The sequence below is a fragment of the Python bivittatus genome, unplaced genomic scaffold (assembly GCF_059951505.1).
Source record: "Python bivittatus isolate LINGU-HERP-01145 unplaced genomic scaffold, Pbiv_v1 ctg000850_np1212, whole genome shotgun sequence".
NCBI classification, from domain to species: domain Eukaryota; kingdom Metazoa; phylum Chordata; class Lepidosauria; order Squamata; family Pythonidae; genus Python; species Python bivittatus.
Genome location: NW_028277112.1, coordinates 62,719,451 through 62,743,517, shown reverse-complemented (window position 1 = coordinate 62,743,517; position 24,067 = coordinate 62,719,451). Strand labels below are relative to the sequence as shown.

The window sequence follows — 24,067 nt, the reverse complement described above, 5'->3', positions numbered from 1 at the left end:
GTTATATGTGAGACAGTTACAAGTATTTTAAAGCAGCTACCTCTTTGTTTTACCCTATCTATCTCCACCTTGTTTTTTCTCTTTCTTCTTTAATGTTTCCACTAGAAGCGTGTATGTGTATGTGTGTGTGTATGTCTGTACACATACAGATACTGTGTTTGTGTGAGAATGACTAATATGCAGGTGAGAATCAATTAATTGTACAAATAGAGAACTTTTTGAATAGACAATTTTAATTAATAATTCAAGTAATGTTAATTCTGTCTCCTGGGCCTACCCTGCCCTGCCCTTCCTCTTTTTTGAGGAGTGGGCTTCTGGCAGATGTATATACACACATAACTACATGCATACACATATATGAGTGGGACTTGGCAATCCTCTGTTCATAAGGTGAGGAAGCTGGAGGTTTTGGAGGCTACTTTTCCCATGCAGGAGGGTGCTCATCTTTCAGTAAATTAGAACACAAAAACACAGTGTTCTTTAAGGCACAAAAACATCCCTGCTGAGAGCACTTAGTGAACCCAGGTTTCACAAGGACTGTACTTTTCAGTTTAAACATGTAACCTTCACCAAAAGAGATAATCAAAAGCTGTAGAAGACTTGTCAAGAAGGAGGATGAGGAGAAGACCTTTACTTTCCAAATCTTGCTTGGCAATTGGAAAGAAAATAGGGAAACCATTTGAATTCAAATATTACAAGGACTAAAACAACTAACAGAAAGAAATGTGATAGGAGAGTGAAGAGGGAATTCTCTCTATTGGCCAAGTAATCTATGCTGGTCATTTTAGGGCAATGTTTTCATTAAGACAACTGACAGGTTACAAGAATATAGAAACCTTCAAGATATTCCAATTTCTTTATCCTGCAAGATATTACACAAGCTGGTTGGGAATGAAGTCTGGAAGTTATTGTCACACAAATTAGCTAGTGGTTATGTATGTGTCATTTAGGATTGAAAGCTCACATAAAGTCAATCTAAATCTCAACACTGGGAGAGGGGAAATGGCTGATTGGAGGCAAATTATTTACATCTCCAGCACAAGTAATGAATGGCTATCACATATGCATCAGATGGGCAATCATGTCTTCTAAGTAGTAATTGTAAGCAAGAAGAATGTGGGTGGGATCTTGTGCAGCATAAAGCATGCTGATCTCTCTTCTCTGTTAGGGGTATAGCTGAGAGTGAGAGCTATTCAGGACACATTCTGGGCAATTCACCCCATTCACCCATTGAGTGATATGTATACTTTCTAGAGGGATTTGTTTCACTGCTGTAATAAAGTAATATTGGGGGGGGGGATGATATTAAATTGTTGTCAAGAAGTCCAAATTTGCAAAGCCTTTGTACTTGCAGGATAGAGAGTACCAATTCAGTTTTTAGGTAGGATAAAATTTGACTAACATAGAATGAACCCAGAGTCAGGAAGAAGAGTTCTCATTAGTGTTTAATAAAGTACCTTAGTTGGTCAACATAGAATTTCAGCATTGTTTTTTCCATCTCAACTAGAAAACATTCAGCAATGTAGTTTTCTATTTGGAGGATGAATATTTTCCATTAAAAATCATGGATACGTTGCATTTCATAATCAAATAAACAACTGTTCCTATACCTTAAAGCCTAATTTTATGGATGCATCTATATCTTTCAAGACATATGTATATTTCAGTATCCTAATCTAAGATGTTTGTAGGGATAAAATTACCCTAATACATTCTGAATTTTTTGCAGTAAATGAAAGTATTCACTTCTGCAAGAGCAACTATCTCAGGAACAGAACCGTTGTAGTTCTCCAGATGTTGCTGAATTACACTTTCCAGGAATCCCAGACAGCTAGCCAAAGATGAGATTGCTGGGAAATTGTAGATCAGTCATAGTTGAATCCCATGTCCCTAAGTTCCCTGAACTTAATATTCCTGCTTGAAAGAGTGCTCATACACTTTTAAAAGAATATAGGAAAATATCTTTTTCTTTGATTAAACTTCATCTCCGTGATGAAAAATGGATTTTTTCAAGCAGTAATGAGGACATTTTTAAAAAGGGTTTTTTCCCCACAGCACTTGAAGACAACCTTATTATATTAGGGTTCCCTATCGGCCACCATATTCAATTCACAAGTATTATTCCAAGGAACCTGGTTCATTGTTGTTGATGATGATGATGCAGAAGTAAAGAAATGCTGGCACTAAGCAGAACGAAAGGTTCTTATATTAAAACAGAGGTATCCATTTTTCTTTTTCTTTTTGGTAAGTGTAGCTGCTTTTGGATGATCTTGAGAATGGAATTGGGTAAGGATGCTGAGATTTGCTGTCTTCAGCCTGCCTTGGGCAGGAAGAATGACAACCGAACATTTTAAAGTCTGTTACTGTAGAGTAGAAGTGAGGTACAAATGAAGGCCTGCCTGCTAAAGGCCACCTTCTTTTTATAGAAAAGAATAATTTATTTTGAATCTGCTTCTTTGTGCGGTCATCCTATGTTTTTTGGGTGAGTAGAGGAGAGTATTACACCCCAAGTAGAAAAGCACTGACTTATACCTAAGTAAGTATAACTAAAATAGTACTGTCCCCTGCTTCCTCTTCCTTCTCCTTTCTTGTTTTCTTCCTCTTTATCAAATTTTCAATCAGAAGCCCATTAGGCAAAGATAATATCATACAAAGAACCATGTTTGCTAATGAAGCCTACAGAGTCATGCAAATATCTCAGAAACATCTATGCATGTTGCCATGCCCTTGTAAATTCATCAATAGTGCCATTTCTGCTTGGTTGGTAGAGAGGGGAGAGGAGAGTAAAGAGAGAGAGAAGACAAAGTCCATCTGATTTCTGTGACTTAAAAAAGCAAGGGAAAAAGCATAGCTGCTTGGGGATACTATTGTATGAGTTCATCCTATGGTCTCTTTCCAGGAAAGGCAAATGGAGCAAATACATATTTTCCTAAAATATGCTTCCAAAGGAGCTTTGGTAGTTCTTTCTGGTCCCATCAAAGTGGTAAAGGTGTACCAGTACAGAACTCAGGCAAGAAGTCTTATGATTGAATGTTTCTCAATACAAACATAAAATAGTCTCCACATAAACTAAGGGGGAGACTGTTATTTAGCCTGAAGACAAAGTTAGGATGACACAGAAAATCAAGAGACTGGAAAAAGAGTTATCTTCCTAGCTTAACACTTTTCTTGCAAAAAGAGAATCAAAGAGGCAAAGGAAATGGAAGAGACAGAGGTTTCAGTGGCCACGAAACAAGTATCAGAGCAGAAGACCGTAAATACAGCAAGAAACAGATCGGCCTTCCTTTGCCTCTAGACAGGACCATTCATGGAACATCTTTTGCTGAAGACATGTCCAGCTCTAGAACTCAGCCCTGTACAGGTCTGCTCATGAGTACAAAAAGTCCCTGAGGGACTGAAGGAGGCCACAGTGCAAGAAATGATGTAAAATGGCTATTCTGAAGCTGAGGGGAGTTTGTCCTCAGTCCCTCCTGAAAGGCACTGGGAAAAATATGCAAAAAGCACATTGGATGATACTACTGTACCAGAAAGAAGTTGAACTGAGCTGAAACTATTAATGTTGCTTTGACATTTCAGGCGAAGTTGAAAAATATCACTATGTTCATAGATTGCCTGATCGTATTGCTCATCCAACTCATGTATTAAATTACATCCAATTTCACCTAGTCTTCCTTGAGTGTGGAATATTTGTGGTTTTGCTTGTAAAGGGGAGGACAAAAGTATAGGATCACTAGAAACTGTCACAGGTTCAATCCAAATGACTAGCTTTTCTCTTTTCCAATTCTTCTGTTTGCACTTTAAAACACAACCAGGATTGATCTGAGCAAGAACCTCAGGATGCTGTATGTGCAATGGCATGCTTTACTAGCTGTAGTACAGAGCTTGCAGAGAATGAGCAGTCAAGCAGAGGATGCCCTTCCTGGCCAATAGTTAAGTGCAGAGAACTGTCAGCTGCCCAATGCTCAGCTGCTGAGTGGGCATTTCCTCAGACCACTTATAGAAGCCCAATAAGCACCAATGGAGAAACACAGGCATTACACAGGCATTTACTGCTTGGAACATTGGAGGACGTGGGATATCATGTAGTCAGACACAGCCCCATACGATCAGGAGGGGGGTTATTTCAATCTACAGTCTTGCTTGTGTATTCCTCTGGAAAAACCCTTTGTTTAAGCAAGATAACTGGTCAGTCCATTTAACTGGTCAGTCTATTTAACTCAACTGCTTCATCCATCTAACACTGACTTACAAGATTTCAGGAAAGAGTATCTCAGCCCTTCAGGGACTAATCTTTGACTCTTCCACAGGCAAAGCAGATCCTTTACTATACCAGCCCCTGCTGAACTGTATAACTATAAGCAACATTACATCACAAAATGATCACAAGATTCTAGCACACACACTGCCTCCTTGTCTGTTCACAAGGAATACAGCTCTGGAAAACTGCCTTGGAACTTTCTTCTCCTAAGGGCAAGGAAAACAGGGCAATATTAAGGAATTTTAGCATGCAATCTGGCAGGATGCCTTTATAAACCGAGTCCAAGGATTTCTTCAAGGGCTGCGCTCCACTAGTAGTCAGCAGGAATGGTAGAGCTAATAAATGCAGCCAGTCTCTATGGCTTTGTTTTTGGCACAGATTACACATGACTCCCAGTTGTAATAGGCCAGTTTAAGTAAAGGAGCCTTCTATATCTAATTGTTTTGTTTTTCTTTAAAGATGTTTTATTTTTTACAAATCCCGCATTGTTTCTTGATTACTTACATGCATATGCAGAGGTTCAAATAATTTGACTAAAGATTTAATACACTATTCCTTTTACTGTCTCCATCCTGTTGATTTTAATTTTCTCCACTGTGCTTTTTTTTCAAATTTAACTATTTAAAATATTCTTTCATCACCTCATAATATCATTCATTCATTCATTCATTCATTCATTCATTCATTCATTCATTCATTCATATATATATATATGCCAGCATTTAAATTTAAAACAACAAATTTGTCTGAACAGATCATTTTAGTAGAATTAGCCATACAACAGACCTTAGCCAAATGCTCAGTGCAATAAAAATATTCTGCAGCCTCTTCATAAAAAAACAAAAACAAGAGAAAAACACTACCTGACAGAAAATTCAGACACTGTCATGCTGGGGAATTCAGGAGTTGAAGTTCACATAATTGCTAGTTGCCAAGTTTCAGAAACACTGATATCAAACCTTAGGCAAAAGCAGTGATGGTCTTCTTCTTTATGATTAGATAATATGTATTTTGGTCAGTGACCAAATAAAACAACATATATAAATTAAGTACAGCAAAGATAGAAAACAAACCAACAAACCGTCTGCACAGCCATAAGGTAAGTGAATCAGGATGTAAGTCATGTGCAGTAGTCAATTGTCTGTGCACATTCTATATAGAACTTTGCTACCTTATGGGTGATAACACTTCTCGTCTGCTAAGAGGAAGCTGACACGAAGTTTCTCGGGATAATTTGCTTCTTTACAATTGGTATTCTAATCTCACAGCAGAGCTCAGAAGGGGCTCAGGTGTTCTATTTTAGCACTAGTAGCATTCTTCCAGGACCCCTCAATATACCTTTAAGTTTGGCTGTAATGTTCTCCAAAATAAACTACACTCCAGAAATATAAATAAATCAGTATTATACTCCATGCTGAATCTATTTTCTCACCCAATGACACAGCCAAGAATTGACTATCTCTGTCCTTTCTTTCAGAATGCCTGATTTGCAGGAGAAAAGGCCAATATAGACATAGCTTCCCTCCTTTCTGGTTGCTCTTCATCAGTGCTTAAGGACCTCCTTTTTCTCTTACCAAGGTGAAAAACCAACATTTTGCTCATTATTCCACAACAATCCTGGATGAAAGAACACTTGAGCTCTACACACCAGGCAAATTGTATGCCTTGTCTCCTAGGTGGAAAAAGCTGGGCTAATCCAAGGGGCACTTGCAACTGGCTTGCACCAGGTCCCCCTAGTGGTCTGCTTGGCTCAGAATTGGTAACTCTAGCTAAGAGCAGCTCCCAGTCCTCAGGCATCAGTTCATCCTAGCACTGTTTTCTGAGAACCTTTCATTGGAGTGGACTGGGTTTGAATGGGGCCATCTTTATGCAAAAATTCTATGCTATGAACTTGAATAAAGATTTAAACCATATGACTATATCAGAAAAAAGAAGAGTGCCATTTGGAGACATCTCTGAGGGAATATCTGACCTTTGCTGAAATTCAGTGGCTTAATTCAGAGGGCTATTTATGCCCCTGAGTTAGAGGGTGCTTTTCCTGCAATAAAGAGTAGTAAGAACTGAGCTGGAAATTTCTATTTCTGTTCAGGAAGATAGAAGGGAAGTTTCAGTTTATTGGACTGGTCCCCAACCTGGAAAGTTTATTCACTTTACTGGCATAACCAGTGGTGCTTTTTTGAGCCACTTGTCTTCCTGTGTGCTGCAGTGAGTCTCCAGAAAGTCATCATTCTTCTGTTGTGGTATTTCAGCAGGGAAAATGAAATCCACTGAGCAGATGAAAGGTACCAAGTAAGTTTGACCTAGATGGCTACTTTGTAAGGTGCATTTCAAATACATTCGATATGCTCTAATTGTTTAGGCATTAAAAAAAATATCTGAAGCATTAATGAGGCTTTTTAGGCATACTTTGTCTAAAGACAGGAAAATAACTCTCAAAAAACAACTTGAAAAATCTGGTTTGTTCACTGGGCCCTCAACCTTTTAAAAAGATCTTTTCTGCATGACTAATCCACATTTTGGGGCATGAGATTAAAAATCAGACCCTTTTCAATCTTGTCTTACTCTATTTAGCTTGATGAAGCCCTGCTGATTTGAAACCTGCTAAGTTTTTCTACACAATCTGCATTGCATAATATATTTTGTCATTCTTACATGAGACTTCTATGAACACCTTTGCCACTGCTCTTGGATGAGATGGAACCATTATGGAACCCACATCTGAATAGGATTGAGAATATGGGGTCACACTCTCAAAAAAGAGCAGGCATTGGTTTTTATTATTTTTGCCTGCCCAGATTGAGCTCAAGGACCTTCTCTGGGTGAAAGGTAAAGAGGGAAAGCACGGGGTTCCTCAATCATTCAGGTTCCTAGTGGGAAAAGGACTCTAAGATTTGGAGGAGATCCAGATAAGTTGTGGGTAGGTGAGTGGATGAGGAAATGTCAACCCTTGTGATTTAAAAAAAAAAATTGATAACATTGACTACATTAAAAACTGAGATGGACAAAATACAGTTTGGTCCATCCCTAGCATCTTCCTCTACTAACATGCTATGAGATGACTACATTTCTGGTAGTTGGGAGCATGATACTCTATAAATCATTCACAGATGTGCATCATTTTATGACTTATCACTCAGTTACTCTGAACTGAAAAGTTGCCATCACATGAACATTTTATCCTTGTAATGACTTTATGCAAATTTAAGGCTCCATCTGTAGTAGATGATCTGTTGTTAATCTGCAACTTCATGTTGCAGTTTTTCAAGGATGACCAAGCACTTTGTGACGAAGCTAGGAACAACTGTAAGAATGAAAATGGTCCCCAATGAATTTATATTCTCACCAGAACTTGATTTTATTTATCTGAGTTTATAATTCTCAGTTTGGCCCATTGACAACTCAGAAGAAACCTCTTTTTCCTCCAAATTTCTCTGCTCAGTTGCTTGGAAGCAGTTTTTTCCTTTCCCAAAGGACAACAAAAGTTGCTATCTACAGCCATGACCTAATTTTAAAAAGCAAATAAATTTGTGTTCCAGTCTGGGGAAAGGAAAAAAAAACATAACAAATGATTTTTTTCACCTCCACTCCCACCTCCTCTCTTTCACCTTCACTTTCCCATCAATTGCTCAGGAACCTGATCCAGATAAATTTTACGCAGTTTTAAATCTGATTCATTTTTTATCATGAGAAGTGGTGCACCATCAACATACCTATTAAGGGAACTGAATCTGATGTGGCAGGCATTATTTCTGCTACAAGGAGCATAAAAACCGTCAAGGACAGAAGAACAGTAATACCTACAACAGAATCGTGAAAGAGACAAAAAGTGAAGCAGGGACTGAAGTCATGAAAGTTTTCCATTTTAAAGATAATTAGTAATGTGCACCTTCCATTTATTAGATAGGGAATATGTCTAGGATTAAGAGAAATGTATGTTGAGTAAAATAAAAAAAGTGTTCTGCACATTATGGAAGCACTACTATCTGATATAATCTGAGTAACAACTGATTTCTCCAATTATTCTGCTTTCTTCTTTTGAATCCACATTTCCCCAATTGAGGAAAGCCAACTGGCAGGGGAAGCAGTCTCATAGTGGACCCTTCCCCCATGTAGTTTCACATTGCATGTAACATTAAAAAAAAAAAAAAAGCTAGAAGGCAAGCTTGAGATGAAGATGGTAGAATTCTAGAGTGTAGCATTTCTGACTGAACATATGAGCATGATCAACGTAAATAGTTCCCTATGTGTACGAGATCAGAACGTTAGGAGACAGTAACACCAAATGGTTCTCTCCTATGTTTTGGCTTAATCCATACATTGAAGTTTTGTTTCTTTTACATAATCAAAAATACAAACCATCCTTGCAGAGATATAGCCTAAAACACTGTCAACTCTTGCTGCTACCTCTTTTTCTGCATATTTAAACTGTGCATTCTCTTAGTCCTTACCCAAAGATATTTTCTCTCCAGAGTCAGCTGGAAGTAAGAAAACAAGCAATGCTAAGCCTGATATAAGGACGCAGGGAATCAATAAGTTCAACCCATAGTAGAGGGTGCGACGACGCATTGTAACAGTGTAAGTCACATCTGGATATGGCTCTTTGCAGCACTCGTAGTACAGCTCATTCCTTTTGCCTGGGACACCTGCACAGAACCAATTTGGAAATATAACAAGAGTAGAAATATGCAGAGAATCTCATTCTCAATATTGCTGAACAGTCATAATTCTTGCTAATTGAGGGCACTCAAGGGCCTACATCCTTCTTTCCCAGTCTGATGTTCTTCAGATGCACTGAATTTGGTGGTTGTCAATTGTGAAAGTTGAAGTCTAATATACCTTGAGGACACTAGGTTGGGAAAGGCTGGCCTACATCCTTCTCCTCCATTAATGTGTTAGATCAATTCAGATGGCATATCAAATCATGGTTTGCAAAGATCAGCCATGGTTCCTGATGATATCTGAATGAATAGCATGTTCTGAGCTAAGGAAGCAAACCTGAATACAGAACTTCAAGGTTGGAAGATAGTTTGTAGTCATGTAGTGCTCCATGACTTAGAAATGAGAGATGTAATTCATACATATTCTTTCCTTCCTACCAACTGTTTATTCATACCCCACATCTACCCTTGCATTCCCTTAGATGTACATCTTAGGTGTTAAATCAATTCCCAGCTTAGGAATAGGAAAAATGCCCAACAGACCCTAGCAAAACCATTAGTGATTGATAATACCTTACCAATCAAAACAGATTCTTTAAGAGCAAAGTCAAAGCACAAGAGCAATTAATTCCCTCAGCTGAAGCTAAGTGAAAATTTTGTTTCCCAAGACTTTGTTCATTCTGCAGATTATCAGGTACCCCATACCTGATTACTTTGATGAATTTACCCTTTTACTACTTCTTAGGGAAAGTGTGGGGAACCTGTATATCCAGAGAGCCAAAGTTTATTTAAGGCATCTGTCCCATTCATTTTCAGTAATTCCTGTGAACACAGTAAAATTCTAGGAAATAATGTGACAGTACCATCTTTGGATAGATATTTAGCTTTCTCATGGCACTAATCTTACTCTGAAGGCATTTGATTGTACACACTGAAAAATCCATATAAATCTATTAAGCAGCCTGAACATATCTGGTGAAGAATTATGACAATAATCAATGTTCCTTAAAAATTGGTCTAAGAATATGGCATCCATTGCTCCTCTGATCAATTTCATTATAGAACTGTAGGATGTAATTGACCATTCTTCCAACGATCTATCAAATTGTAAGTAGTAATCAACAGTTATTATAATATTTAGTGATAAAGCATGATGGGTTGTAGTTCTCAAGCTACTTATAGGTAGCAGATAGAAATTATTTCCTTTGTTGTTGCCTTTGTATAGATCCAATGCTACCCCTGATTTTTGTAGTTCTTTCAGCATCCCTCTTCACATATTTTTATTAATTTTCATCCAGACTATGGATTAAGCAAAGGGCAAACATGGGAAAGTTCTAAAGCCTAATTTTAAAAAGATGTGACATTATCAGTCAGCCTTTTCTAAAAATGCATACTGTACTACAAAAAGCTCTGCAGGTTTTGGAAAAATCACCCATATACCAACTTTCAATGGGAACAAGAAATATATCGTTAGCTGCCCCGAGTCACTGGTCTGAGATGGGCGGCTATATAAATTGAATAAATAAATAAATATAAATATGCAGGCACTCGTAATGAGAGAAAATTAGATTTTTCTCCCTTCCCCCAGGCAGAGATAGATTTTGCCGTAAACTAAACAAGCTACAGCTTAAGATCTCAGTGTCTGAAGGAGCCTCTCAACATTTCGGATTTTCATTTGACATAATTTTATTATAATTTCAGATATGAACGTCTCCATAAATTAAGCTCCTATATGGCTCACATGGCCCTTGCTAATTTTAAGTTATGCCTTCTTCCAGCATGCATTCACACTTCCTGTTCAAAGAAGGCCTTTCACTATCCCACCATGGGATTGTTATGCATCCTGGTTACATTCTTGCCATGTTCACTCTGTAAGCCCCTGTCAAATACAGCCCATAGCTTAGGGCCTCACCATGTCTAAATCCAGTCCTGGCTCTGGGCAACAGCCCTGATAAGTCAGGGAATAAATTCTGGGACTTTGTTATCACTGAAAATAACTTTTGCAGCACACATCCATGTACTGCTTGTCACAGTCGATCAGCTATAGGAAGAGCATATATTTCTCAGGCCCACCTCCAAGCCTTTGAACATTTTATACAATCTGACAGAAGAAATGTTTCAAAATAAAATATGCAATTTCAGTTCTTAGGGGTTCAGTTCTTAGGGTGTTGCGTTTTTTTTTTCTTTGCATGGATATTAGGGAAGATTGAAATTGTAGCTCTGAGCTGAAGCCACAATAGATGAATCAAGTGGGGCCATTACACTACCACTATTGACCAAAACACCTCAGAAATATCAGTGCAAGGGCCCCTTATGTAACTGTTTCTCCTTCCTTAGAAATAAAAGCTGTGAAAAAGGAAACCAGTACTCTTAGTTTGCGAGGATTGAGAACTTGTTTCTCTCAGGGTTTACTGACCTACAACTGCCAGAATCCAAACCAATAGCAAAGGATGCTGGGAGTTGTAGTTCAGCAATATTTGAAGCACTATAGTTTCCTAATCCCTGATTTACACCATAATAATTGGAAAGCAGAGTTAATATATTATGTTTGATTCTATATGTTAAAGGACTGAAGGTTCCTGCCAAGGAGGAAAAGCCCAAGTGCTGGACAGGCAGATGGGGAAGAGATAAAGAATCTCAGTCAGCCAACTGGATGGCCAGTCAGATTGTGTGGCAGTGCAGAGGAACATCCTTGGGGCCTATCTCTGCATCAAGCTGTTTTCTCTGGGAGGAAGCAGGAGAACCTGATGTTCCTCTGTTGGACTGACTCCTTGATATCCTCTGATTCCATGAGCCAGTGGAATTTGGTTTATATAATCAGGATCCTATCTAATCTTGCCTAATCTGAAAAAGCTAAACAAAATCAGGACCAGGTAGTACCATGGTTGTAAGCTAGTCTGAAAATATCTTGGCTGCAGAGAGGTTGGAAAGTTGAAAAAACATCCCAAGAGAAAACAATGAAAAACTAGTTCCAAACTGATTCCATGAAAACTACAAGGGCACAGTCATGAAATTTTCAGGAATTGAGCTTGATTTAAAGGAGTCTTTTATCTTTATCCTAAACTTGACCTACTTCATTCCATTCTCTCAACCAGAAGGTGGTTTAGGGGATTTCTGCCTATTCAATAATGCTTGCCATTTACCTCCCAGGTTCATATTGAAGATTTGAGGCAGAGTAGAGGAGAGCCATTATGTATAAAGCCATACATTTTGACTAATGTCTAAAGTGTACCCAACCAACAAAAACATTCTACAGTATTGGGAATTTTATTTCCCTATCTGTATAGCAATGGTGCAATGTTTCCTTATGTCCATATTATCTACTTTCATTAAGTTTAAATAGTTTTGTATGCCAATATAACTTAGGAGAACCTTTATAGCTCTTTTGAACCCACTATCTATAAGAGAAGATTATTTTGCTAGCCCTATATATCAAGAGCGGTGGATAAATAGCAACAGGAGCCCCATCAGTGGGGTGAACAATCTCAAAACACATTGTTAAATAACAAATATTAAATAAATGGCTACAAAATTTATAAACAGTCTTCAAGTTCTCCAGAACCCTGTAGCAACTGTTTAAGAAAACTGGAGGTGGGAGAGAAAAAAAGCTCAGTTGAGATTGTAGCTCTAAAGTTTGCATTTTAAGAAAAGCTCCAAGACGAAGCTAGATTTTTTCCCTCTCTCTCTCATCAATACTGGTTCAGATTAATATCTAGCCTTCTGTAGAGTTCTAGAGAACTTAAATGTGTTTTCAGTATTTCCTGACATTTTGGCTGATCCTGGGAAAGATATTCCTTGGTGGCAGATTTATGAGTGATGGAACACTTGTCTCACACCTGATACAGAAACACATTGAAGAATGGCTGGAGTAGTGTCCCAGAAACAGATATATAACTGGCACACATGGAGGGTACTCCCAATCTGAAGCATACCTGCAGTTTAAGTCAAACAAAAGAAGTGTCCCTCACGAACAGGATTTTAGAAAATCTTGATTTGGATTAATTAAACTTCTTTAAGAAAGCCAACGTACCCACTAAATCCCATTCACCATTTGATATGTAATTGGAAATATCAGCTTCAAGCATTTGCAGATCAAGCAGCCAGCCATTGTGTGTCCATGAACCAAATTTCAAATTGCACTTCTGCACATCAAAAGGAAACCAGCGGACATCAATATAACATGTGCTCTTCAAGATGCCTGCAAGGAAAGAAAACATTAAGGTTTTTAAGGCAAGAGTGAAATGGGATGAAATTGCATTTATATCCATTTATACATATTTACATCAAGCATTAAAGGGGGCTGATGGTTTTAAAGTGTGTTCCAAACTCATCTGCTAATAAATTAAATGTGTAATTTTGAACCTTAGGCCACACTCTTTCAAGGTGCAACAAATGTAAAAGCTAACAGGAGAAATGTCTAGAGTATCACTTAAACTCAAAGGAGCTTTGCCTCCAGTGTGCAGATCTCAGGTTCTTCTCCCCCCAGTAGCATCTATTGATGTGAGGACTGTATATTACCCATTACAACCTCAGCAAAAACAGCAGAATTGCTAGCTGTGGAAGTTATTCATACTGCAAAACTAATGTTCTCACTGCAGTGCCTCGCGTTCCCTGGACACTGGGTTGTTTCGGAGCGGCTTTTTACAGAGCCTGTTTTCTTTTGAGGACAGCCTATAAGGTGCTTAGCTCTTTGGAATTTTAAGTTTGTTAATTGTTTATTGTATTAGTTTATATGTTGCTCCATTTTCAAAGACTCTATAACCCAATATTTTTCAAGTGCTGCAGGTCAGAGTGAAAAATTCCTACAACAATCTGTTACATTCCATATCTGGAAAGTCTGGTGGTATTAGATTGGTCTTTCAATATCACCCGACTTCCCATGTTAGAGGAATTATGGGCTCCCAGAGATGCTGTTTTTCCTGACTCTGAATAATATGTCATTCAGGAAGGCAGCAAGGTCCCATGTCCTTTTCTCAGTATCACCAATGCTTGTAAGCTACTTGCACACTTATTGACCTCAGAACTTAATAATATCTGTCATGGTGACTACTATCAAAATGCAAACTGGCACGGAGGTTAAAAAAAGAAACTGAACTATCTGCTTCCAAGGATTAATGCATAAAATTCAGAGTTCTATTTGAATACTGGTTCCTTAAATTCCTTTATTATTTTTAAAGGTGAAATAACATTTGACACAGAGTTCTCACAATGTCCATGACAGCAAAATGGTAAAGGTTGATCTGTACCTTTAAATCCAGATATACTGAAGAATGTAACATTTTAAGAGTAAGATAACTAACATGTATGAACCATTGCTACCTAGTAATACAGTGCTGCTTGCTTCCTAGCAATGAGGGGTTATTGCATCCAAGCAATGCAGGATTGCTCACTTTCTAGCAATACGCCCAGTAATGCCACTGGTTTTTCCCTTAGCTGAGATCCAGTACTGCAAGTGAATCTACTGAAAGAAAATTGCTTAGGAGAGTTTGGCTGCAGAAAGGTAAGCAGTACATTGTGGCAGTGGGATTAAATAGCCTTTACTCCATTTGCATTTAAATTGCATTACATAACACTTTATATAATTGGAGCATGTCTTGGTTTAAAGTACATAAATCTGTCAACACTCTGAATAGTTTCGTCCTCTGAAAAATGTAGCAAGATCCTTGTTCAATAAACTTCCGTGGAAGACTTGCTTTCAGTGATTAACAATGAGCAGAGCAACTTAACTGTTTGGAACTGCATTTATAAACCTTTAAACAAAATAACAAACAAGCTCATTTTGAACCTATGAGAATTTTGAATTATCATTAAAAAAAAAAAAACACCCTACAATAGCCAAATTTTCCCTTTGGATTTATATCAGCTTCTTAACATCTTGTTCTGCAATAAAATGTTCTCTCTAATTCTGTTTTTCCCAAAGGACTGTCTGCTGTGGCATAAATACTTCATGTCTAACCAGCAATTAATATTTATCACACATTCTTTGCCAGTTAATTATTTCATCTTCCACCGATAAAAATAAAAGCAGAAAGAAAAAAACAATAAGATACTCCAAAATACTTGTCATAAAGAAAGATATGGTTGAAGTTTTTCTCTCAGTACAGAAGTGAAGTCAGGAATATGCATTCCGTCTTCAACAAGAGGGCAAAAAAACCTTCTTCTTGATGGGAAGGGAATCAAATTTCAGTCTCTTTACAAAAAGCCAGCACAGTATTTCCAGTATGGGCACAAGACCATTGAACTAGCCTTCCAGTTCAGATGCAGTTTTCTTCTGTGTGAGAACATGCTATGGTGGCAGATGATTTTTTTTTCCTGCCTCTACTGTCACCAGTAGCTTGAAATCTGTACAAATCAGTAAGTGGCAGGACTAGCTGACCTCAGCTGCAATTTGAAGCTGAGCAAAACCGTCCCTGGGTAATACTTGCATCTGTGAATTCTAGGGCTGTTAGCCAACAGTAGTGGGGGAGCTGGAACTCTCACTGTGAGAAATGGGCAGACGGTTGAAAGGTGGGAATACTATAAAAGCTCTTCCCAACACGCGTGCAACAGTTCCAATTGAGATCATATGAAACCACAGATTGTTGAAGAAGGCTGGAAGACAAAATCACTGCTCATGATGTATCAGTTCTCCTGCTTCAATGTAAAAATTGATAGGTCACTGTTTTATTTCAAAACTTCCAACCCAATGAAACAAAGAGGGGAGAGAAAGAGAGAGCTACTTTTCATTCAAAAACATTTTCAACCTTTTAAAATACCCTTTAGAAGTCAACACGACTTGCTCCTGAATAGATGTACGAAGGGACTGTGTTACTTTCAGTCAGTCTTTAATGTGCTTATTTTGTATAAATTGTGTTTGAATCATTTGAAGCCATCCTTTGCTCTTTTACCTGAGAATAAATCCCACTGAACTGAGTAAGACAAATGGATGTGGTCAAGACTGCTTGGTACTTTCAGTTCACGTTTTTCTCATAAAGACAACTTGAGGACACCTGTATAGCATACTGATATTATATATTGTGACGGCAGAATAACTGTCATATTTACAAAAGTTATGTCTGATAGTTGGGTACTTATCAAAATTCACCCCTATTCACAAGCAAGAATGTTTTTGGGCAGCAGCAATTACAGCATATTCTAATAATACAGGCAAACCCTGAACTTCTAATCTACATTCACAGACAATCCTTCCTTCCCGAAGAATGATTAAAATGCATATATTAAAAATTCTCTTACCTGGAGGTATATACTGACATGATCCCGAATAGTTTACCAAAACATTTGTATGAAATGTTGCATCAAATCTTTCATCTGCACTATAAAATCCATCAGAAACAATTGAATATTGCATAATGGTTAGGATAGAGATAGAATAACAACAACAATAGCAGCTATCAATTGTGTCTTTTTTCTAAAAGTATCCATTTTAGCAGAACTATGAGAATGCACATATAGTGGAGTGGGGAATATAAATTATAAATCACATGCTTCAACCATACACATATAACTTCCAATTCATTATCAGAACTTAGTTCTGCAATGTATAGCAATTAGATTAATAAGCTTTAACTAGTATACTACTCAATTAAAACTTCAGCAGATTAATTAACGGAGATCAATTTTCTTCTGTGTGGCTGGGACTTGAAAGCACTTTTGTGTTGGTTTCTTAAAACACTTTTTCCCTTGGTATACAGAAACAGTAATCCAAAATTTAAGATGACAACATAAAATTGGGTGCAATTCAAGGTGCTATACATGGTATAGGACCTGTTTATTTGAGGGACCATGTTTTTCCCATGGTATCTGGCCAGACAATGCAAGCTGACAGTGTCATATTTCGGGACCCAAAAGCACCTGAGCTCTGGATTCTGTTTGGTCCTTAGACTGGACAAATAAAAATGATGTAGTAAAAGCAGAAATCCTAACTGCCATAAGCCTCCCATCTTTGCAATGTTTCATAATAATAATGACAATAATTATAATATTGATAACAATAATAACTCTGCTGACTCATAGTAGTTCAAGGAGAATTCTGTTCAACTCAGTTAAGAGATCTGTAGAAGGATAATCTAATTCTGCTCATTTACCATTGCTGTCAATTGTTAAGTTAATTTTACTAAAATTTGTATTTTAATGCCTTCCTTTAGGGTATAATCTTTGGTTAAGAATCACATTGTTTTTATTTGATTTGGTTTTTGACTGTCAAGGGAAGGGAAGGGAAGGGAAGGGAGGGGAAGGGAAGGGAAGGGAAGGGAAGGGAGGGGAAGGGAGGGGAAGGGAGGGGAAGGGAAGGGAAGAGCTCAGAGGCATTTGTAGCAACTCTATGATCTATGAGTGCTTTCACTCAATCTCCAGCTCTCTAGCTCTCAATTGCCTCCCCATTCCTTTCCCACCAAACAACATAGATTTGCCTGTTTCCAGACCTTTGCTGAGCCTTTGTCTCAACCTTAATTTTCTGTACCTTGTTCGTCTTTTACTTTGATAACTCAGATGTCCATTGCCATGCTGGCAAACTCCCCCCTCCCCTTGTCTAACAGACACCAGATGAAAAACATTCTAATCATTTTTTCTGTAAGCAGCTGAATATTCTGTTCCATTCTACCAGCCTAGCCAATTGATAACAAGATTTTTCCCCCTAGAAAGATTCTGGACAAGGAAAACTTTCACTCTTCCTTATCCTCAATATTCTTTTCTTTCTCTTCAAAGCATTGGATGAGATGGGCTCAGCCACAACTGCCTCTAACTTACTTATTCATGGTCAGCTCTGAATGGAGGGAGAACCAAAGAAGTTTGATAACTGATGGCCATTGCTAATTACCATATCTAGTGCTGGTCAGCAATGTTCTGATCCACCCTGATAAAGTTTGGGAGGAATTAAAATAGAGATGCTTGAGATCTAACCTGCTTATAGGAACAGGTTGCTGAATTAGGACAAGACCCATCTTAGACTCTGAGATGCTCACAGTTAGAAAGTGGATGTATACCACTGTCCTGCTGTTGTTCCCCTGAACCTGGTATTTGGGGGCAGGTTGCCCAGAAGTAAGGGTGAGTCTTCAAATCTAATAGTCCTTCATTGAGCTTTCCTCCATAAATTATCCAATCTTCTTTTAAAGCCATCCAAGTGAACGGTTATCATCACATCTTGTAGTAATTAAGTACACAAGTTATATGTGGCTTAGAAAGAACAAAATGTACCACACTGAGCTATTTGATTAGATGAACTTGAATAACCACAATACTGTTCTGGAAGTTTTTAAAAACTACTCTCATACATGATTGCCTTACCTGTTGTACAGAAGAATATCTGGCACCCAAATCTGATCAGCTGGAAATCTCAAATTCTGAACTCCAGGATATTCATACTGATCCCATGACAAATATGCATCGATCCAGGACTATGTAAAATATATACATGTATATATATATATTTACTAAGGCACCTTAGACACTGCTATTACATGAAATAATATGAGTAATCAGTGCTACTATCCCAGGACAAGGTTTATCTGTGATGAGACATATATCAATTTGTATAGCTGGAATTGCCAATGACCCACTGAAAACACACATGGAGGGTATTTGGGTCCTTGGGGGAGACCAGATATGCCATAATGGTTATAATATTTGATTAAGATGCAGAGCATTTCTGGTTCAAAACACCACAAGAATGGTCTGTTTTTTAATTACTATTTTCCTTTACTTGAACTACCTACTTTTCTCCTGGACTTTTTTTTTTTAAATAAATCTACTGCTGCACTGTTTCGTCATTTTTCCGGTCACTTAAAATAGCGAAAGAAAGAAAACCAGTAATTTGGGAGGTGTGAGGGAAAGTACAATGGAAGTACCTGTTTCCTGAGCACAGAAAGGAAAGCAATAGGCAGAATGGCAAGTTGGCAGGGTACAGAAGCAGTGGAATTTCCAGTGGGTAGCCTGCAGCCCACCCAGACTCTATACCTTTTAAATCAGTGTTTTTCAAACTTGGCAATTTTAAGATATGTGGACTTCAACTCCCAGAATTCCCCAGTCAGCATGTTGGCTGGGGAATTCTGGGAGTTGAAGTCCACATATCTTAAAGTTGCCAAGTTTGAAAAACACTGTTTTAAACTACTTCTGTGTAGTATATACAATAACATTGGATACAGCTGTTAGGTTAATATTAGGAAGATTATGGGTTAGGGTAGAGGCATAGCAGCCACCCAAAATGGCAATCAGAAGATTAGCTCTGTTTGTAATTTCTAGTAGGACCTACCAGATGATACCACAATCCGCATTTCTCTGCCTGCATTCCTTATTAGCAGCAGCCACAGTAATTAATAAGGAATATAGGGAGAAATAGACGGTGATGTGGTGCCTACTAAGATTAGAGGTAGGTGGGGAGACAAATTGCAGTGTTCAGTTTTCAGCACAAATTGGAGTTTAGCCTCAGCATTAGTCTGGCTCAAACCTTTTCCAGAAATTACTCAGCTTTCTCTGAAACCTAATAAAGCCAAACCATTAAATTCTATATTCTAAGAATTATAACTAACATAAACTCTAAATACACAGGATTTATTTTCTGCTTCAGCCACTCTTTTCTCCATCTGGATAATCTGTTCTTTGGCAAATAATTACATTTAGCCAGTGGCTTACCTACAATAAAGGCAAAATTACTCACCATCTGTAGCCATGCATTTGTTATCAAGACCTGGTTCTTTTCATCCTTAAAAAAAAAAATAGGAAGAAAATAATTTAAATGAGCACTTTTCTTAATTATTTATAAATCAATGGTTTTAACAGACAGGCTCAGAAGAATTCAGCCTGAGCACAGGTAGAGCCTGGAGACCTTTAAATAGGCTTGTTATGCTGTGTTTTAATTGCTCTAATTATTAAAAACTTGGCAGATGAGGGATTAACTCACTGTTTATATATTTACTAACTGTCCATATTATTTTTTAAGAATGGCCAAATTCTGCATAGCTCCTGATTCTCTATAGCAGTGCTTGAAAAATTCATTGGCAACATACGTATTTTAAATGTATAAAAGTTATTCCGTTTGTAAGCTTCAAGTCTTAAAACAGACCATCCTTTAACTTTTTACGATGAATTGGTGCCCAAATGGGGAATGGTCCTCTTTTGGTTCTATAATCACAGCAGTAAATGTAGAATGGGTAACTCTAGTGTTATGGATGCTTTTCATAAATGTTATATGTCGTGACTTTTTTTTTTCCATTTCTATTTGCCCAATTGTTCAATAACCCCTATATCTACTGCTGCATTTTATTTATCACCTATCAAATGACAGTAATGAAAAGTGTTCCTTCTATTAATGGGATTATTTTCCTAGGACATTAGGAAAAATAAATGTTATTAAAATCACACACTCTTGATATAGTGTATGGGTATCTGTTCTATACAAGTGGGGCCTGTAGCCCAATTGCTGTTGCTTCCCTTTTTTCATAAATAATGTACTTTTGACCACCTAAGAACTGACACTTTGAGAATGAAGATCACAATGAACATATATAATCCACAGAGAACTTCATATCAGTGAGCAGAACATACAGGTGTGCTTCTATCAATAGATGCAGCTTTGCTTCATGGAACAAGGGGTGACCATTTTTTTCCCAAGCACCTGCTCCAGAAGATCCCCCAATCCTCCAAAGCAGCTTTTGAGGGGCCAGGCTGTTGAGACAGAATGGGAGGAAAGAAGTGGTTCTGTAACAAGAGTGGAAGTCTGCAAGCATGACATTGGATTTCACCTAGATAATTATATCCAGCTCCCAGCATGATCAGCTAGAAGGCGGAGGGGGAGGGGGAGGAAGAAAAATCAATTACAGTTCTTGCATACTATAATTAAGTATATGTAACTATATTCTTCATTTGAAGTGTGTCAGCATTTCTCTGTTACAGAATCCAGTCAATATTTATTAAATCCTTACCTATTACGCCATGAGATTGGGATAAACAAACAAATAAGGAAACAGACAAAAATGAAATCAATAGTATAAGAGCAGCATAAAAAATGACTACAGTCCAGCTACAATTAAGTCCACTGGTTTCAACAGAATTATATATCCATAAACCTCTCTCTTTGTAAAAGAAATGTAAGATATATTCTGAATGCAGAAGTGAAGATATAATTCATAACCCCTGCACACATAACTCCCAAGATTATGCACAGTGGTCATGGTCCCCTTAGGTCTCAGCACAGTGTTGACACAGTCCTTATTGCTCATCCTATTCTCATCTTATGTCCACAATATATCCAAATATTACACTCAGTAGGGAACTTGAAGGCATATTTTCAATCCTGCAGCATTACTGATATCTTTCATCATCATCATCAACCCTCTGCCTTTCATCCAAAAGGTCTCCATGAATCCAGTCCTCCAAGTGAAGCAGTGAGATTCTTGAGCTCTTTATGGAAGAAGTAGTCATTCATTCATTCATTCTGTATGGCCACCCATCTCAACAGGTGACTCCAGGCAATGAACAGTCTTAAAATAAATTTTAAGATCACAAATATAAAAATTAAAATACACAACAGCTGAGGAAGATATCACAGTTGACAGTCACTAGCACAGCCAGGATATGGGGCCCTTCACATACTCAGGGCCCAAGGCCCAGGCCCAGAAACAGGTCTTTAGAGTTTTACAAAAGGCCAGCAGGGTCAGAGCCATCCAGAGGGAGAATGTTTCATAGCACAGGTGCTACAGCAGAAAAGGCACACCTCCTATGCCCTGCCAACCACCATTCCTTGGCCAATGGGAGCTAGAGCATGCTCATCCTGCCAGACCAGATTGGACGAATAAAAACCACCGGGGAAAGAATGCACTGACATTTTAAAACATTCCATTCTTCTCACCAGAATTCTAACACTAGATTTAGCTGTAATTCAACTAATATTTACTACAATACAGCAGTATTTCCTTCTCCTACCATACCTCAATATTAGCTTATTCTATGAAAATAAAACCAAAATAATAAAGTATATATAACTTATTTTCTTATCCAATCGCTTTAGTTTTATTAAGCATTAATTCACTGTGGAGCCACTTGCACTGATAATGGAAGCATGACTTGAAATGTTGATATATTCCTTTTTACCAATACTATATTTTACAATAAAATCCTTTTATGATTCTTCCCAGCACTGCTCATTTCTTAATACTTTAGTAACAGCTTGTTCTTCAAGAAAATAAAGGTCCTTGTACTGACAGTTTCAAGGAAGCTGGGGGATTTCAGAATGAAAATCTACTTCTCATTGAAATGGTAAGCCTGCTTTTGAGCCAGAACACTATTCAATCTTCAGGAGAGCTTGCAAAATTCAATATTCCTCCCACACAAAAATAAACAAATCTTTGTGGGTGTTTATTTTATTACATTTGCACCACTTTTTTCCATAAAAAGTATCCAAGGCAACAAAATCCATACCTAAAAATAGCACAAATAAATGTTTCTATCTTTGCCATTTATAACAGCATGTTACAATAATCAATTAAAATGCAGGTTACAGTACAGAGTAGTAAAACAACAACCAACAATAAGCATCAGCTGTACAGATCACCTGCTTATTTTAACAGAAATGTTCTCAGTTATTAGTAAATCTTGGAGTGCGGGGAGGTCCCTCTCTAAAAAGTTTCAAAGTTTTTTGGGTGAACAAAACCACTGAAAATTCTTTTTTTTTTGAGTTCCAACAAAGGCAGTTTCCCACTGGCAGTAATTCATACCTCATCTGGCATCTCAGCTCCTGGGACTTCCCCCCTCTTGCCTGAAGTCAAAGCATCATTGTAACTTGCCCCATTCTTCAGGATTGCTTGAAGGGCCAGTTTTGACTTGTTCCACTACACAGTTGGTTCCCACCCCCCTTTTGTTGTAAAAGAAAATGCAGCAAGGAACTGAAGTCCAGACATGGAATCAGAATTTTCAAACAAAGGGAATGAAATCACAGCTGTACACACACTTTAGAAGTAGAAGGACCAACTACTGTTGCTGTCATAACATGGCAGAGTCAGTCTTTTAAAAAAACCCCTATGCATTTATTATCTACAAGAACACTATGAATGTGTGAATGTTTCCTTCATATTTACCCATACACTTTCCTTCATTTGAAAACAAATTTTTATTCCCATCAAAATCCCTATGCATTTACTCAGCTTCTTTTAACCTTTCCCACTCCTTGCACTCTTTTGACAAATTTCTTGAACTATCTTTTTATATATATATATATATATATATATATATATATATAAAAAGATATATATACACATACACACACACACACACACACACACACAATTATAAAACATATTTCTCACATCTTCATTTTTTGTGGCAATCATTCTCCTATATGCATTTTTCTTATATTCAACCTCTTTGTTATTCCACCAGGTATCTTTTAGTGTAAATTCCACATACTTCTGGGGCACTCTGTAATAACATTATTTTCACTCTGTTCCAAGCAGTTTCTACATTATCTTTCCTGACATCCCTTTTCCATTAATTTTGTTCCACTGTAGTTTCTTTCAGATTCTTCCTTTTCTTCCATGTCCATTTTTTCCAACAATCCCTCTAGACAATGCGAAATAATGATCTGTCCAAATAATAATAATTCAGAATCTCTCATCACACTTGTATCCTTCACTAATGCTCTCAGTTTTTTATTATAAATTGTCAAATCAATCTTGCTTTTAAATTTATATTCATTTCTTTGTCATGTATATGTACATAAACAAAGTTGTGATTAAACCATGTATTTAAAACAAGCAGATCATTTTCTAACCATGTATTCACCAACCACCATTTTCATTCATTCTTGGATCTTTTAAAACCCAATCACATTTTCTGTAGTCTCTCATCTCCTCCCCACACAATCCATTCATGGCATCTAACAAAACATTCTTCCCCTGGATCATATTCAGTTAGCATGTTGCAAATGTTTCTCCAAAGTCAACTCTGGTTCTTCCAGTCTCTCCATTCACTGGATAATACTGCTATCACCAACCTATAGATTCCTACTTTCATAACACCCACAACAACCTGGCAGTCACCCATTCATATTTTCTGACATATCTTTTAGCCCTTTCATTCAACATGAAACCTACTCCTTCATTCAGATCTATTACTTTGATTAATTTCAGGAAAAAAAATGTAGTTAAATATATAACAGCTATGC

The 24,067-nt window shown here is 37.5% G+C and overlaps 1 protein-coding gene across 2 annotated transcripts in view; it reads right to left on the bottom strand.

The window, feature by feature from the left end:
• LOC103059068 (neuronal acetylcholine receptor subunit alpha-7-like) overlaps window positions 1–24,067 on the bottom strand; it is an 84,050-nt gene that overhangs the window by 20,511 nt on the left and 39,472 nt on the right. Inside the window, exons 3-8 of one of the 2 annotated variants that reach the window (XM_007424954.3) lie at window positions 19,568–19,612; window positions 18,199–18,308; window positions 16,150–16,229; window positions 12,947–13,114; window positions 8,707–8,901; window positions 7,969–8,055 (exon numbers count right to left, since the gene is read on the bottom strand). In XM_007424954.3, the coding sequence (XP_007425016.1) occupies window positions 7,969–8,055; window positions 8,707–8,901; window positions 12,947–13,114; window positions 16,150–16,229; window positions 18,199–18,308; window positions 19,568–19,612 (685 nt within the window). The remainder of the gene's footprint in view (window positions 1–7,968; window positions 8,056–8,706; window positions 8,902–12,946; window positions 13,115–16,149; window positions 16,230–18,198; window positions 18,309–19,567; window positions 19,613–24,067) is intronic. The other variant, XM_088129790.1, reaches the window with a different exon arrangement.